At 37.8% G+C, this 16,819-nt stretch overlaps 1 protein-coding gene across 18 annotated transcripts in view; it reads right to left on the reverse strand.

The window, feature by feature from the left end:
- Nucleotides 1-9,965: 9,965 nt before the first annotated feature.
- Nucleotides 9,966-16,819, reverse strand: part of LOC121877064 — a 54,494-nt gene continuing 47,640 nt past the window's right edge. For 17 of the 18 annotated variants that reach the window (XM_042382686.1, XM_042382680.1, XM_042382688.1 and 14 more), the window contains 3 exons: nucleotides 14,164-14,219; nucleotides 11,990-12,170; nucleotides 9,966-10,600 (listed from right to left, as the gene is read on the reverse strand). In XM_042382686.1, the coding sequence (XP_042238620.1) occupies nucleotides 10,188-10,600; nucleotides 11,990-12,170; nucleotides 14,164-14,219 (650 nt within the window). In that variant the 3' untranslated portion in view covers nucleotides 9,966-10,187. The remainder of the gene's footprint in view (nucleotides 10,601-11,989; nucleotides 12,171-14,163; nucleotides 14,220-16,819) is intronic. The other variant, XM_042382670.1, reaches the window with a different exon arrangement.

Raw genomic sequence — 16,819 nt, forward strand, 5'->3', positions numbered from 1 at the left:
TATACTTATATATATATATATATATATATATATATATATATATATATATATATATATATATATATATATATATATATATAGATATATATAAAACCTTGGCTCTCATAGTTTACCATCATCATCATCATCATCATCATCATCATCATCATCATCACCACCACCACCATCATCATCATCATCATCATCATCATCATCATCATCATCATCATCATCATCATCATAACGTATGGCCGGTAACCATCCCACACTACTCTACACACACAACTGCTTCACCAACTAACAGGTCTTGACACACTTGTTTACGAAGCTCTCTGGTAACATTCTGGGAGCATTTGACCAAGCACGATGGTGCTATAAAAATGTAAATTTTCTCCTGAAGTTATTAAAAATTCCCACGAGAAGACATCAGAAAGGGTCAAGTCTGTCCTAGTATTATTATTATTATTATTATTATTATTATTATTATTATTATTATTATTATTATTATTATTATTATTATTATTATTATTATTATTATTATTATTATTATTATTGTTATTATTTGAGAGGACGTGAAATAATGAGGATATTATAGAAGAGAGAGAGAGAGAGAGACCCTGCCATTGTAAAAAAATCTTGATGGATAACAAGCTAGCTGTCTATCGTAACCTCCTCCACTGATTTCAACAAGTGTATCAATACTTCTCTCGACTGAATTACGGTTTAAATCCTGTTCGTTCGGCTTTGTCGTGGCAAGAGACGTGAGCCGTTAAGGAGAGCATTATATCAGAGCTCAACAAAAGCTCTTATATATATACCAGGATATATATCAGGTGCTCAACAATTGCTCCATTTTTATACAACAAGACCTCGATAAAAGCATCCCCCCCCCCCAGTGCCTCTAATTGGTCTGAGTTTACCCTGTTATACCAGCTTTCGTTTTCTTTGTTGTTTGCGTTTTCTGTGTTGTTGCTTGTTGGTTAACTCTTTTGGCTGATTTGTTTTGTTTGTGTGTTTTGGTTTTTGGGGCAGATTCATTAATTTTGTTCATTTATTCATTCACTGCTCCATTATCACTGTTTATTCTGTACTGAATTATGTTTCTTTGTTTCTATGTCATTATGCCATTTTCTATAAGTTATTCCATTTTTTTTATCCCGACATTTCATTTTCTATGCTTGAACTTTTTGATTACTCTACATCACTATGCCATTCTCTAATATGTCTTTTCTTTACATCAGGTGGACGGTTTTGCTATTATAGTGTACCATTATACCTACATGTCGTTTTCTTTCCACCAGTGCCTCGTTTTCATTACACACAACGACGGGGTTTGGTAATTCAGTTTTTGGTGAGGCATGGAAAGTTTTAGCGGTCCTTTTTATCCTCGGGGAAATACAATTACGTATGTTAAGGTAGAGGTTGAATTCTCCCTGACAGAGGTGGGGGGACTGACCAGCTTAACACCCTATCTGGTTATTTTCACTGTGAGTTCCTTATTATTATTATTATTGGAAGCTGAAGAGTTACAGGAACAATTAATTATGATCATATACCCATAATTTTCACTTCTTATCCAATATTTAAACCACACACACACACACACACACACACACACACACACACACACACACACACACACACACACACACACACCACTGGATCTCAAGGTCTCTCACACCCACAACAATATAGCTCACGATTTTTAATATGTCTCACATCAAACGAAAATAGGTTGAGAGACGAAGCTTTGATGCTGAACTGAAGACGTCGTTCGGTCCCTTTACCTGGAGGTGTTGAGAGAGACTTTGAGCTCCTTGACGATAACATCTTCCCGCTCCTGTTACACCTAATGCAGGGGTGTGTTCCCGGGCCCGTACACACACACACACACACACACACACACACACACACACACACACACACACACACACACACACACACACACACACACACACACACACACACACACACACACTGATTCTCGAGCGGTTGTGGAAGTGATTTTTATTTTTTTCATTCTCGTCTAACTACTTTATATATTTCTATCCGATACTCTTAGATTATGTGATGTTTAGTCTTACAGAGGTTTATAGTATCCTTAATGACGTCATCTACTGTACATTATGTTTGTTTTTTAAGAATTGAAACTATTGGAAATTTTGCTCTAGTCAATAATTTCTTTTCTAAGGCAGATTTTAATAATATTTAGAAACAAATTCAAGAGATTATTTATCCACAATTATCATGTTGGGTTGTAATTATTTGAGATATTTTCAAATTAGTTACAATATTTTTTTTCTAAACTAGATTGAAATTACATGAGTTCTGTTTTAAAAGGTTCAGAAACTTCTTATTACTCATATTAAACTAATAACAAATGCATTCCTACTCTATCTATAAACAGTAGATGGTGTTGGAAGGCCTTTGTCAGGGAATGAATATTAGACGTAAAGTATAACATTACTTTATAGGTCTATAATCTTATGTGATATAACTAATCTCAGTTCCTTGGCGTCATGGCTAATCAGTTGTTGTTTGTTGTTGTAAATATAAAAGAATTCATTGAGTTTGATCTTTAATAAATAGCCTTTTGCATTTTGTCTTGTTCTCCTATTTTCTATTTTTATTAATTATTTTCTCGGATACTATTTTCCTCTCACTTATTTCTTATTATATCCCATTTACTTATCATTCTTATTTCCCAATCAGTTATGTTTTTCCAATTAAATTTTTTATATTTCTTAATACTAACAATTATTCCTATTTTATCAGTTCCAGTCTGCACATAACTTATTATCTTCGTCCCAGACACAACTTTTGGGGTCTCAATCGCCCTATTTTCCTATTTTCAGTCCCAATTACATTTTTTTCCCCCTGTTCATTTGTGATTATTATTGCTTTCTTATATTAGTGCGACAGTCAGTGCAGTATTAAGAGGTCGGCTCCTGTCTGATACTTAGTCCCGGGTGTAAAAGTTTGGACAGGTCCTAAGTGGCTAGTTTGAGGTCTCTCTCTCTCCTCTCTCTCTCTCTCTCTCTCTCTCTCTCTCTCTCTCTCTCTCTCTCTCTCTCTCTCTTCCTCTCTCTCTCCTTATTTCTGTGAGGGATGATGATTGGGGGGAGGAGGTGGTGGTGGAGTGGTGGAGAGGGTGGTGGAAGTGGAGAGGGTGGTGGAGTGGAGAGGGTGGGTAAAGATGAGTGGAGAGGTGGTGGGTGGAGGGAGGGAGGTGGTGGGTGGAGGGGAGAGGGTGGTGGGTGAGGTAGAGAAGGTGGTGGGTGGGAGGAGAGGGTGGTGTTGGGTGGAGGAGAGGGGTGGTGGGTGGAGGAGGAGGTGGTGGTGGGTGCAGGGGGTGAGTGAGGTGGAGTGGAGGAAGGAGTGGTGGGTGTGGAGAGGAGTGGTGGGTGGAGGGAGAGGGTGGTGGGTGGAGGAGAGGGGTGGTGGGTGGAGGGAGGGTGGTGGGTGGAGGAGGGTGGTGGAGGTGGGAGGTGGTGGTGGGTGGAGGAGAGGGTGGTGGGTGGAGGAGAGGGTGGTGGGTAGAGAGGGAGAGGGGTGGTGGGTGGAGGGAGAGGGTGAAGTGGACGGTGGAGGGTGGTGGGCGGTGGAGGGTGGTGGGTGGAGGGAGAGGAGGTGGGTGTGGTGGAGAGGGTGGTGGGTGGAGGAGAGGGTGGTGGGGTGCTTGGAGGGAGAGGTGGTGGGCAGTGGAGAGGGTGGTGGGCGGTGGAGGGAGGGTGGTGGGTGCTTGGAGGAGGGAGGTGGGTGTGGTGGAGGGTGGTGGGTGGAGGGAGAGGGGTGGTGGGTGGAGGAGAGGGTGGTGGGTGGAGGAGAGGGGTGGTGAGCCGGTGGAGAGGGTGGTGGGTGCCAGGAGGAGAGGGTGGTGGGTGGAGGAGAGGGGTGGTGGGTGGAGGAGGGGTGGTGGGTGGAGGGAGAGGCGTGGTGGGTGGGAGGGAGAGGGTGGTGGGTGGAGGAGAGGGTTGGTGGGTGGAGGGAGAGGGTGGTGGGTGGAGGGAGAGGGTGAATGGAGTGGAGAGGGTGGTGGGTGGAGGGAGGAGGGTGGTGGGTGGAGGAGGAGGGTGGTGGGTGGAGGAGAGGGTGGTGGGTGGAGGGAGAGGGGTGGTGGGTGGAGATATAGTTGAACTGGGTGTTGATAGGAGGATTCTTATCTGATATAAATATGCAACTTTATGTCATGTTAGTGAACGAGATGGTGTGTGTGTGTGTGTGTGTGTGTGTGTGTGTGTGTGTGTGTGTGTGTAAATAAAACAATAAACACTAATATAAGGACATATTCAAAAGACTTTATTTTTATTTTTTTTTAAATTTATTAATATAATTATTCACCATTTTACATAAGAACACAAGTAAGGCAACAGTCAACAACTGCTACGCCATCATGTGTAATGAATAAAATAACAAGAATGAACTAGAATGAATGTTATGTAGTTTATATACTAAATTACTCTTCATTTACGTTTGAAAAATACTAACCAAGAAATATAGATAATTTGTAAAAGTAAATGTATATATATGTATAATTTATATATATATACATACACAATGTATATTTAAACTTAGAATATATGGAATACATTTATAGGAAGAACAAATACGTGTGGAGTACCAATGATGAATACAGACAAGGTTTATCTGGTGTAACATTAAGATAGTCTTTCTCGTGAACAAGAAACCTATAATAAATTACTAAATCAAACTCTAGTAATTATAAGGAAGCAGTTTGTGATTATCGTTTATATAAATACAATGTTCATAATATGTTCTCTCCACGTGTTCTTCTCGTCCTTTTTTAGGCCTACTTAAATATTCCTCTGTTCTTGATAAAACATAATGTATAAGATGTTCTCCTGTCCTTATAACCTTAAATATTAATCTAATCCATAAAAACATATAATCCTTAAAATGTTCTTCTTTCCATACTTATAATCAACATCCCTAAAATGTTAATCTAACCTTAAATATTCGTTATAATCCTAAAAAAAAAAAAAATCAATCTCATATACCCATCCTTATACTGTAGTCTTCTCTTCTATAAATAAAACATTCATATACCATTTAAAACACATACTCACCCTTATAAACAACTATATCCATAACTACTCTTTCCTGTCAAAACAAACACGGGACAAATCTGTAGACACTATAGAAAGCATTTAATTATATTTTCTCAACAGGAATAAATTAGTCTTTCCATCGATGTAACAATTAAAATATTATGCCTCGTGTGTGCGGGTTATATTGTTTATTATGTTTGTGAGAGTGTATGTGTGTTGTGACAGTGGTATGGTAGATGGGTATGGTAGTAGTATGGTAGAACAGTAGTATGGTAGATGAGTATGGTAGAACAGTGGTATGGTAGATGGGTATGGTAGAATAGTTGTATGGTAGATGAGTATGGTAGAACATTAGTATGGTAGAACAGTATGGTAGAACAGTATGGTAGAACAGTATGGTAGAACAGTATGGTAGAACAGTTGTGTAGTAGAACAGTAGTATGGTAGAACAGTAGTATGGTGAAACAGTATTATGGTAGAACAATATGGTAGAACAGTATGGTAGAACAGTATGGTAGAACAGTATTATGGTAGAACAGTATTATGGTAGAACAGTATTATGGTAGAACAGTAGTTTGGTAGAACAGTATGGTAGAACAGTATTATGGTAGAACAGTATTATGGTAGAACAGTAGTTTGGTAGAACCAGCTTATGTTATAATGCATATATAAAATTTTTTGGTATATAGTTTTAGGTTTTTGTGAATATTGATCGAAAAGAGAATTCTCACTCATCCATTTACTCCACTTTTTTAAATTAAGGTCAGGTCAGGTCAGGTCAGGTCAGTTCAGTTCAGACTCGGTGTCAGTGAATGAGTCAGTTTCGATTCATGATTGTAAAGATGAGAGAGAGAGAGAGAGAGAGAGAGAGAGAGAGAGAGAGAGAGAGAGAGAGAGAGAGCGTGGGGGGAGTCGAGAAAGCAAGGCGAGTGTTAAAAGGCAGAGGTGATGGCCGGGTGATCCAGTATCCTGACTCACACACGTGCTCCTGTGTTCCACCTTACGTCTTATATCCTTAGGATATTAAGTTAATCTTAAAAAAAATGAATTCAAGAAACAATCTCTTGAATTTCATTACATAAATTCAGCTAAACCGGACAAGATATCAAGTAGCAAATACTCAAATTGATTTTATTAATTATATACAACAGAATCTCAAATTCAAAATATCATATCGGTAAATAGAAAATATTCCTAACTTTACGATAAAAAAAAAATCTTATTTCTAAATCGCAGAAATATTGTTACCGGATCCCGATTCTCAAAGGGTCGTACACGGTGAGTAACTATAGTAAGTGAAGGTGTCAGAGTACATACGAGTCATTGTCTTAAGATATCACACAAAGACTAAAAAATAACATCAAAAGTACACTGAGACTTTTTTCTTCTTTCACTACACAAAAATAATCAAGAATTATGTTGTTGAAAGATTGTGAACCTTAATTAGTGAAGGTATCTCGTTGAGGAACAGTCTTAGTGTTAAGTGAAGGTATCTCGTTAAGGAACAGTCTTAGTGTTAAGTGAAGGTATCTCGTTAAGGAACAGTCTTAGTGCTAAGTGAAGGTATCTCGTTAAGGAACAGTCTTAGTGCTTAGTGAAGGTATCTCGTTAAGGAACAGTCTTAGTGCTAAGTGAAGGTATCTCGTTGAGGAACAGTCTTAGTGCTAAGTGAAGGTATCTCGTTGAGGAACAGTCTTAGTGTTAAGTGAAGGTATCTCGTTAAGGAACAGTCTTAGTGTTAAGTGAAGGCATCTCGTTAAGGAACAGTCTTAGTGTTAAGTGAAGGTATCTCGTTAAGGAACAGTCTTAGTGCTAAGTGAAGGTATCTCGTTAAGGAACAGTCTTAGTGCTAAGTGAAGGTATCTCGTTAAGGAACAGTCTTAGTGCTAAGTGAAGGTATCTCGTTAAGGAACAGTCTTAGTGCTAAGTGAAGGCATCTCGTTAAGGAACAGTCTTAGTGCTAAGTGAAGGTATCTCGTTAAGGAACAGTCTTGATATAATTTTGTTGTCATTTTTACACAATATTTTTTTTTTATGTTTTAGCTTAAGACAAAAGGATAGATATGCTCGTAAGTCATCAGTTTACGAGGGATATTCACCCTACGAACCTTTAAGAATCTCAGGCTTAAGAATATGTATAATGTATATTGATATCAGAAACACAAATACGCTTAACGATATATGTATATATATATATTTATATATTTTTTGGTTTGTCTGTTTATAAGACGACATACATGTAGATTAAACTTGAGATAACAAATGTCTTTTTTTTTTACCAATAAGTAAATAATGCACTCGTGTTCCAGAGAGTATTATCATATATGTACACACACCTCACACAAGAGTACATGACAAAGATTTTCCTCATAGCACACGTCAAGACAGTTCAGTGTCCATTGACGAACAAACAAGTGTGGTAGTTTAAATCACCTTAATAGCTGTACCATGACACAAAATAATCATCAAGAAACATTATCATTGTTATCATAGTTATCTTGATATTAACCTCTACGCAATGTTTACTTTAGTCGCCACATGTAAGGTGACGTAGAGCCAATTTCGGAATAAAACCTCATTTAACTAGGTAGTAAAGCTCTAAGTTTGTTTACATGTGCGTACAAAAACAGTATGAAAGTAGAGCCAATCATATAGTAAAACGTCATTTAGTAGTTTATTATAGATACTGTATTTAACTCTATATTATTTCGTCTATACTAAGTAAAATTTATAGAAAAATATTGTGATATAACAGGTTCACTGAAGGATGAATCAACGTTAAGAATTCTCAGTCAGGAGGAAGAGTAAGAAGGCCTTTAGTAAGCTTAATTCAGCTTACTGGAGAGATAATATGCTGTCCTTTACTGAACTGTGAACTGAACTTAACAGTGTAATTTAAACTGTCAGTAAACTTCAGTGTCAACGATAAACGTCTATCTCTACTAATGACCAAGTAACACACTATGTGGTTACTCCATGTGGCACTGTGTGTGTGTGGCACTGTGTGTGTGGCACTATGTGTGGCTTTCCATGTAGAAAACGACGAAAAACTATGGGAAACTGTGTGCTATATATATACAGTATATACTCGCACATCGTCTTAAGTCTCCATTGGACTATTTCCATAACATATTGTAAAACCCGAAATTAGACCAGGAAAAACATCATCCTGACAAGTTCTTCTTTTGTTGAAGCCATTATTGGGGGTCTAAGTCATTTAACAATCACTTATTATCCACTCTTTTAGGGTCAAAGACTCACTTCTTGAGACAGAACAAAACAGTTTATCAGTTTGTACTCATCGTCCTGTGGTCAATATTGGTTGGTTTTCCAGGATCTACACTTAAGAATTTTCTGATATCTTTTTCGAATCCCTCCAACTCCCCGCCAACGTCATAAATGGTCACTATTTCTAAGGTTTCTAAATAATTTCCATTTTAACGTAAGACTTAGAAATAATCTTAATATATCACTTGTTTTTTTTCACGTTTCCAGATCTTTCGTTTTCTTCTTTGATAAATCAAGATTCCAATATAGTTTTGAATTTTAGGTAGTTTCAATACAGAGTTCTAAGTGTTTTGTTTACTGGCCAGATATATGTCAAGTACAGTCATCACAATTATGATTCTTTTTTTTTTCACATTTTCTGACATAATTGTTGAATGGTATCCGTAAAGGAGTCTTCCCCGGACCACTTAATTCACAGTCTAACTAAACCATCGGCCAGCCAACACACCCCACAACAAGCAGACAATGTTTTTGTTTTATTGACTGCACAAGCATAAAACCTAAAACCAGTTTGCTCCATAATAAAACATCACAAAGTAAACTCCCAAAAATTCTTGTATATACGTAACTGAAGGAGAGACGCACACAAATACCAAACATCGAAAAACACATAAACCAAATAGTGTTAATAATTCGTCTCACATTTTGCAACTTTTTCATGAGTAAAGTTTTGGGTTAGTAAGTTGTTCTGGTTTAGTTTTTTTTTACAAATCCTCTCGTCTTCTTCTACTACTGCCGTGGGTTGGTCCCTTCCCTGGGCACTTCATCTCTATCATCATGTAAGCGTGTGTCACTATTGCCCACTGTTGCTAGTTAAAAGTCATCATTATTGCACATTAAGCGTATCGTCTTAAAAAATATACATAGTTTATATTCTGCCGTAAACTTTCAAATCGACAACCAACGTTTTATCGTATATGTTATATTATATTTTATACTTAATGCCAAAAACGGATGATTATTTCTAGTGATGGTCAGTATATAGTATCTATGAAGCACAAGAGACTGCTGGTCAAAGCTTCCCTACAAAAGGCATGATGGAGTTTAGTAGCCATGCATAAGTCACGTGTGTATATCAAACATTCCAGGCTCCACTTATTATAACGCGTCTCCAACTGATGCCACTAAAAACATGCGATTCTTATCTTTAGATTTATGTTGTACTTATGTAAAATTAGTTTTGGTTCATAAAATATATAATCTCGATACAGAAATATTTCCTCATTCATGTGTCCGTGATATTTTGTCTATTTTTTAAGTGATACAATTATCTCGACGGTAACGATAAAATAGGCTGTTTTACTTTCTTCAAAATAGGTCTAAGTACTTGGACGAATATTCAGAATCTCTTTCTGTATAAAAACTGGAATGTTTCAGATATAAAATTTAGTGTTGTTGCGAAGCTTCACGACTCAAGCACTAGGCCACGAAAACCTGTTTGTTTCTCTATCTAGCGTCGCTGTCTAGTACTTAGCCACGATATATGAACCAGCATGAGCAAACTTCTACGCAATGCTAACTTTGCATAATTCCTGTATGGTTTCACAGGTTTATATATATATATATATATATATATATATATATATATATATATATATATATATATATATATATATATATATATGTGTGTGTGTGTGTGTGTGTGTGTGTGTGTGTGTGTTATGGATGATTTGAGAAGATATCATCATCAGCTCAACAAAGATCATCAACAATGGTGCCTAAGATATAGAAGAATAGAAATATTTCATGCAAATACAAAACCCGCGTAGGAAAATGTTCTCACAGATAAGAGCCATTGAGAAGGCCAGTATGGACGCTAGAGTATAGCACCTTCTACACCCCAGGAGGACTCTAGGATGCGTGGGAGGGACCGGGGTCTGGGGACGCTGGTCGTGGCAAGGACACCACCGGTAACTCAGTCTGCTTCTGGGGTCCTTGAGGAGACGCCTTTTGGGTGTGTCCTCCTCGCCCCTGAGAGCAGTGGGGCACCTGGGGTTCTCCTGACGGATTTGAAGAGCGGGACGATTCCCCGCCAAATGGACTGGGGAAGGACGGTGGTTGACCTGCAGCTGGGGTGCTGTAGGGGGAGCCGGAGGGTTGTTGATGGGAGGGAGTAGAAGGCCACGGGAACATGTCGGCAGTCGTGGAGAGCGCTGGAGCGAAGTTGAGGGGCCGCCCGCTGTCGCTCCCGTTGTCGTCGTCCTTCTTCTTCCGCTTCCTGCAGCCGAAGTAGCCCAGACCGAGCGACACCACCAAGGACACACCTGCAGGAGAACGGTGATAGAAAGTGGTCATATTTAAGTGATAGATGGAGTCCACTGTTGATCAGACCGACCTGTTCATAACTGTACAATTCACAGTGTTAAGGTTGACACACACACATGCCCTGGATGTGGACAATACTCAGTGACTACAAACTTCTCCAAAGTGGCCGAGGGATGAAAGGAATGCAAACAGGATGATATAGCAGACATTATTACTTAACATCTGAAATACCATGGAAATGAAAGAGGTCCCATAGGCATGACTGCCCGTTAGTGACAGTGTGGATACAGCACACTGTATACTAAGCCATCAGTACACTTCACCAAGTTTTAAACTCGGGGACCCATTTACAGCTGGATCAATTGGGAGTGCCCAGGGAACGAACCACCGGCCCCTGGAACAAGAGGCGAGCGCTGCATCCACTCGACCGTCGCGCATAGAGGAGTATAAAATAAATGAATCATACAAGAGCTGCGTCACCATGGACTTGGTCAGTATTAGACGGGCTTAAAGATCTCTCAGTATGTGAGTCAGTGAGTGAATCAGTCTAAGAGCATCATGAAGCAGACCAAGACTTAACCTCATGACTAGACGAAGACAGATAAGGAGAACAATGAAAGGCAAACAAAACACACTAACACTAACACCACAGACTAACTTTGTTACTGTTAGGGTTAGGTTAGGTTAGGTTAGGTTAGGTTAAGTATTGTATTTATTAGGCTAAAATAAGATAAGGTTAGGTTAAGTTAGGTTAGGTTAGGTTAGGTTAGGTTAGGTTAAGTATTGTATTTATTAGGCTAAAATAAGATAAGGTTAGGTTAAGTTAGGTTAGGTTAGGTTAGGTTAGGTTAGGTTAAGTATTGTATTTATTAGGCTAAAATAAGATAAGGTTAGGTTAAGTTACGTTACGTTAAATTGGTTTTGGGGGTAAGTTTAATTAGGCTAGTTTGGATTAATAGTAATTTAAGTTAGGTTAGCTTAGGTTAGGATTAAACTTGTTTAGGTTAGGTCAAGTTTAAACTAGGTTAGGTTAAATCAAGGTTAAACTAGGTTATTCTGGATTTGGTTTAAACTGGGTTCGGATACATTTAAACTGGGCTAGGTAAGGATAGGTTTAAACTGGGTTAGGTTAGTTCAGATTAAAAAAAATAGGTTTAAATTAGGTTAGGTTAACTTTAAACTAGGTTAGGTTAACTTTATACTAGGTTAGGTTAACTTTATACTAGGTTTGGTTAACTTTATACTAGGTTAGGTTAACTTTATACTAGGTTAGGTTAACTTTATACTAGGTTAGGTTAACTTTATACTAGGTTAGGTTAGGTTAGGTTAGGTTAACTTTATACTAGGTTAGGTTACAAGGTATTAGTACGGGGTATTAGTGATCTTACCGCCAATGGTCATGAAGATAATGCCGGTAGTCTTGTCAGGCCCGTCACCGCCGCGGGTTGACTGGCCGAAGCTGTTAGTTAGGACGCTGACGCTGGAGAAGAGGAAGGCGCCGCCGAGGATGGCCAGGCTAGCTGACAGTCTTACCACCCACTTAGGCGTCAGCACTCCCATACCGCCTGCCTGGGACACACACACATACACACACATGCATACACATATATACACGCGAATACACATACACACACACACGATTACGCACACACACACGCACATACGAGCTGAAGTTAGCGGTTTTGATGAATGTGTATGTATGTAAGAAAAGAGTTATAGTAATATTAGTATAAAACTACTACTACTACAACTACTACTACTACAACTACTACTACTACTACTACTACTACTACTACTACTACTACTACTACTACTACTACTACTACTACTATTTTATGTTTTTATTTTTTTTATTATATGGCCTCCAGCCTCCCCCAATAGCCACACCTTCGTCACCATTTAATTACCTTAATATTAAATATCCTAATACATAAGTAGCTATCCTATCTGTATACTACTACTTTTTTTTTTACTACTACTACTACTACTACTACTACTACTACTGCTACTACTATTATTACAACTACTACTATTATTACTACTGCTACTACTAATGTTAATTATAATAATAATAATTGTGTTACAATTGCTATTACTATTAGTACAACAACAAGAAATAACAATAATAATAATAATATCGTAATATTACTACTACTAATATCATCTAAATACATAATTAATTCAGTCACCATTAACACAATAATAATAATTTTCACCAATTATTCCTTTTAAACAAAACAGATAAGAACAATATTTTAGGAACTAAAAAAAAAAAATTATCCCTGAACCAAATCTTTGATAACTACAGTTAAATAAAACAATTAACTCCGATTAAGGTAACATGTAGTAATGATAATAGAGAGGAAATATAATTAGGATGAATTCAAGAGCAAGATAATAGATAAAGACACAGAATTACTTGATAATTTGATAAATAGGAAGATATTAAACCGTTATGTGAGTGTTAAGTAAGAGAGTGGTGAACTGTCCATGCTGGGAGTACTGCACTGCTGAGTTATGTGAGTGTTAAGAGAGTGGTGAACTGTCCATGCTGGGAGTACTGCACTGCTGAGTTATGTGAGTGTTAAGAGAGTGGTGAACTGTCCATGCTGGGAGTACTGCACTGCTGAGTTATGTGAGTGTTAAGTGAGTGGTGAACTGTCCATGCTGGGAGTACTGCACTGCTGAGTTATGTGAGTGTTAAGAGAGTGGTGAACTGTCCATGCTGGGAGTACTGCACTGCTGAGTTATGTGTGTGTTAAGAGAGTGGTGAACTGTCCATGCTGGGAGTACTGCACTGCTGAGTTATGTGTGTGTTAAGAGAGTGGTGAACTGTCCATGCTGGGAGTACTGCACTGCTGAGTTATGTGAGTGTTAAGAGAGTGGTGAACTGTCCATGCTGGGAGTACTGCACTGCTGAGTTATGTGAGTGTTAAGAGAGTGGTGAACTGTCCATGCTGGGAGTACTGCACTGCTGAGTTATGTGAGTGTTAAGAGAGTGGTGAACTGTCCATGCTGGGAGTACTGCACTGCTGAGTTATGTGAGTGTTAAGAGAGTGGTGAACTGTCCATGCTGGGAGTACTGCACTGCTGAGTTATGTGAGTGTTAAGAGAGTGGTGAACTGTCCATGCTGGGAGTACTGCACTGCTGAGTTATGTGTGTGTTAAGAGAGTGGTGAACTGTCCATGCTGGGAGTACTGCACTGCTGAGTTATGTGAGTGCATCTTGAGGGACTTGTGTAGAGGTGTTCAAGTGTTCAGGTGTTTAAGTGTTCAGGTGTTTAAGTGTTCAGGTGTTTAAGAGTTCAGGTGTTTAAGTGTTCAGGTGTTCAAGTGTTCAGGTGTTTAAGTGTTCAGGTGTTTAAATTTCAAGTGTTCAAATGTTCAAGTGTTCAAATGTCCAAGTGTTCAAATGTCCAAGTGTTCAAATGTCCAAGTGTTCAAATGTCCAAGTGTTCAAATGTCCAAGTGTTCAAATGTTCAAGTGTTCAAATGTTCAAGTGTTCAAATGTTCAAGTGTTCAAATGTTCAAGTGTTCAAGTGGGGAGAACACTCACAGTACCTCCTGACCTTCTTCAGTAGTAGTAGTGATGGGTACTTCCGTGGGCTGGTGGGACTCTGTGGGCACAAAGAGTGAACACATCAGTCGTGGGTTCGGCGAGTAACATCAGTCGTGGGTTCGGCGAGTAACATCAGTCGTGGGTTCGGCGAGTAACATCAGTCGTGGGTTCGGTTAGTAACATCAGTCGTGGGTTCGGCGAGTAACATCAGTCGTGGGTTCGGCGAGTAACATCAGTCGGGTTCGGTTAGTAACATCAGTCGTGGGTTCGGCGAGTAACATCAGTCGTGGGTTCGGCGAGTAACATCAGTCGTGGGTTCGGTTAGTAACATCAGTCGTGGGTTCGGCGAGTAACATCAGTCGTGGGTTCAGCTAGTAACAACAGTGGTGGGTTCAGCTAGTAACATCAGTCGTGGGTTCGGTTACTTGATGTTACCCGGACCCAAACTCAGTATCCGGACTTAGAATTCACCCACTAAGGTCTTAACTAACCTATCTTATCCTAACCTAACCTAACCTAACCTAACCTAACCTAGCCTAACCTAACCTAACCTAACGTAACCTAAACTAATCCACCTCAACCTATCCTAACCTCAACTAACCTAACCTAACCTAACCTAACCTAACCTAACCTAACCTAACCTAACCTAACCTAACCTAACCTAAACTAATCCACCTCAACTAAATTAATCTACCTACCCGTAACCTAACTGAAATTAGAAGAAGCCTAACCTAACTGGCTAGAGACAGACAGACAGACAGACAGACAGACAGACCCACCCTTAACCCTACAGCATATTATTATAGCAGTTATTACAAAATCTAAATCAATCGTCCAGTTATCAACACAACAATGAGGTCACTTCACCGAATCGTGGCGAAGTAAGAAAGACACAGTGCTTATATTAGATACGAGGAAAATGCTGTAAAATCATCCTTGTCTAAAGATCAATATGTCAGCTACGAGGAAAATGCTGTAAAATCATCCTTGTCTAAAGATCAATATGTCAGATACGAGGAAAATGCTGTAAAATCATCCTTGTCTAAAGATCAATATGTCAGCTACGAGGAAAATGCTGTAAAATCATCCTTGTCTAAAGATCAATATGTCAGATACGAGGAAAATGCTGTAAAATCATCCTTGTCTAAAGATCAATATGTCAGCTACGAGGAAAATGCTGTAAAATCATCCTTGTCTTACGATCAATATGTCAGATACAGGAAAAAATACTAATATTTCCCTTGTATTATAGTAATATGTCAGACAGAAAATAAATAATATTACCCAAGTCTAAAGTAACTGGATACATATTTCAAAATCATCCGGGTTAACATTTAATTAGGTGATATTACTCAACGGCAAAATAAACGGTAAAATAAATATCAAAATAAACGGCAAAAACGGCAAAATAAATATCAAAACAAACGGCAAAATAAATATCAAAATAAACGGTAAAATAAATATAAAATAAACGGCAAAATAAACGTCAAAATTTCAAAATAGCGTCAAAATGTAAATATAAATACAGTATACGTCAACATACAATATCTCAACACATTAATATATACGTCATAATACATCAAAAAATATATCAAAATATACAACAGGAAAATACATGTTTAATTCCGGGTAAACATCTGTAAAACACACTTGAAATATAATAAAATTTTCCTTCTCAGTAAAGAAATCAGTGAACATGCTTAATACTTCTATAGAAACAGTAAACATTAGGAAAAACATGAAACATCGATTTATTTGTTTTTACATTTGGTAATATTAACAAGTCAGGTAGTTAACATGTTAATAATATAAAGTTTCAGTAAACACACCACCATAATACTTCCTTTTTCAGTGAAGCAACACACTTAAAACTAGTTTATATACAGTACAGACATAGGGTTTAATATGGTAGTTTTATAAGTAAAATATCATCATATTTATATTAATCTGGTTTAGTGATTCATAACAATAGGTTTAACATGGTTGTTTTATAAGTAAACATATAAAACTGGTTTAGTAATAGTACACATCAGTTACATCATACTACGGTTTTATTAGGCACTTTGTTTTAACCTTTTGAGGACGATGACTTAACCCCTTACTCGTATGTCATCGTAATCAAAGGTTTAAGTCATCTTTCTATTTTATGGGTTAAATCTTGGTACTCAAGGTTAAGTTATCATACTGAAGGTTAAGTTATCATACTCAAGGTTAAGTTATCATACTTAAGGTTAAGTTATCATACTAAAGGTTAAGTTATCATACTTAAGGTTAAGTTATCATACTTAAGGTTAAGTTATCATACTCAAGGTTAAGTTATCATACTCAAGGTTAAGTTATCATACTTAAGGTTAAGTTATCATACTCAAGGTTAAGTTATCATACTCAAGGTTAAGTTATCATACTCAAGGTTAAGTTATCATACTCAAGGTTAAGTTATCATACGAAAGGTTAAGTTATTATACGAAAGGTTAAGTTATCATACTCAAGGTTAAGTTATCATACTCAAGGTTAAGTTATCATACTAAAGGTTAAGTTATCATACTAAAGGTTAAGTTATCATACTCAAGGTTAAGTTATCATACTCAAGGTTAAATTATCATACTCAAGGTTAAGTTATCATACTGAAGGTTAAGTTATCATACTGAAGGTTAAGTT

This window comes from Homarus americanus, unplaced genomic scaffold, assembly GCF_018991925.1.
Source record: "Homarus americanus isolate GMGI-L3 unplaced genomic scaffold, GMGI_Hamer_2.0 scaffold27247, whole genome shotgun sequence".
NCBI classification, from domain to species: Eukaryota; Metazoa; Arthropoda; class Malacostraca; order Decapoda; family Nephropidae; genus Homarus; species Homarus americanus.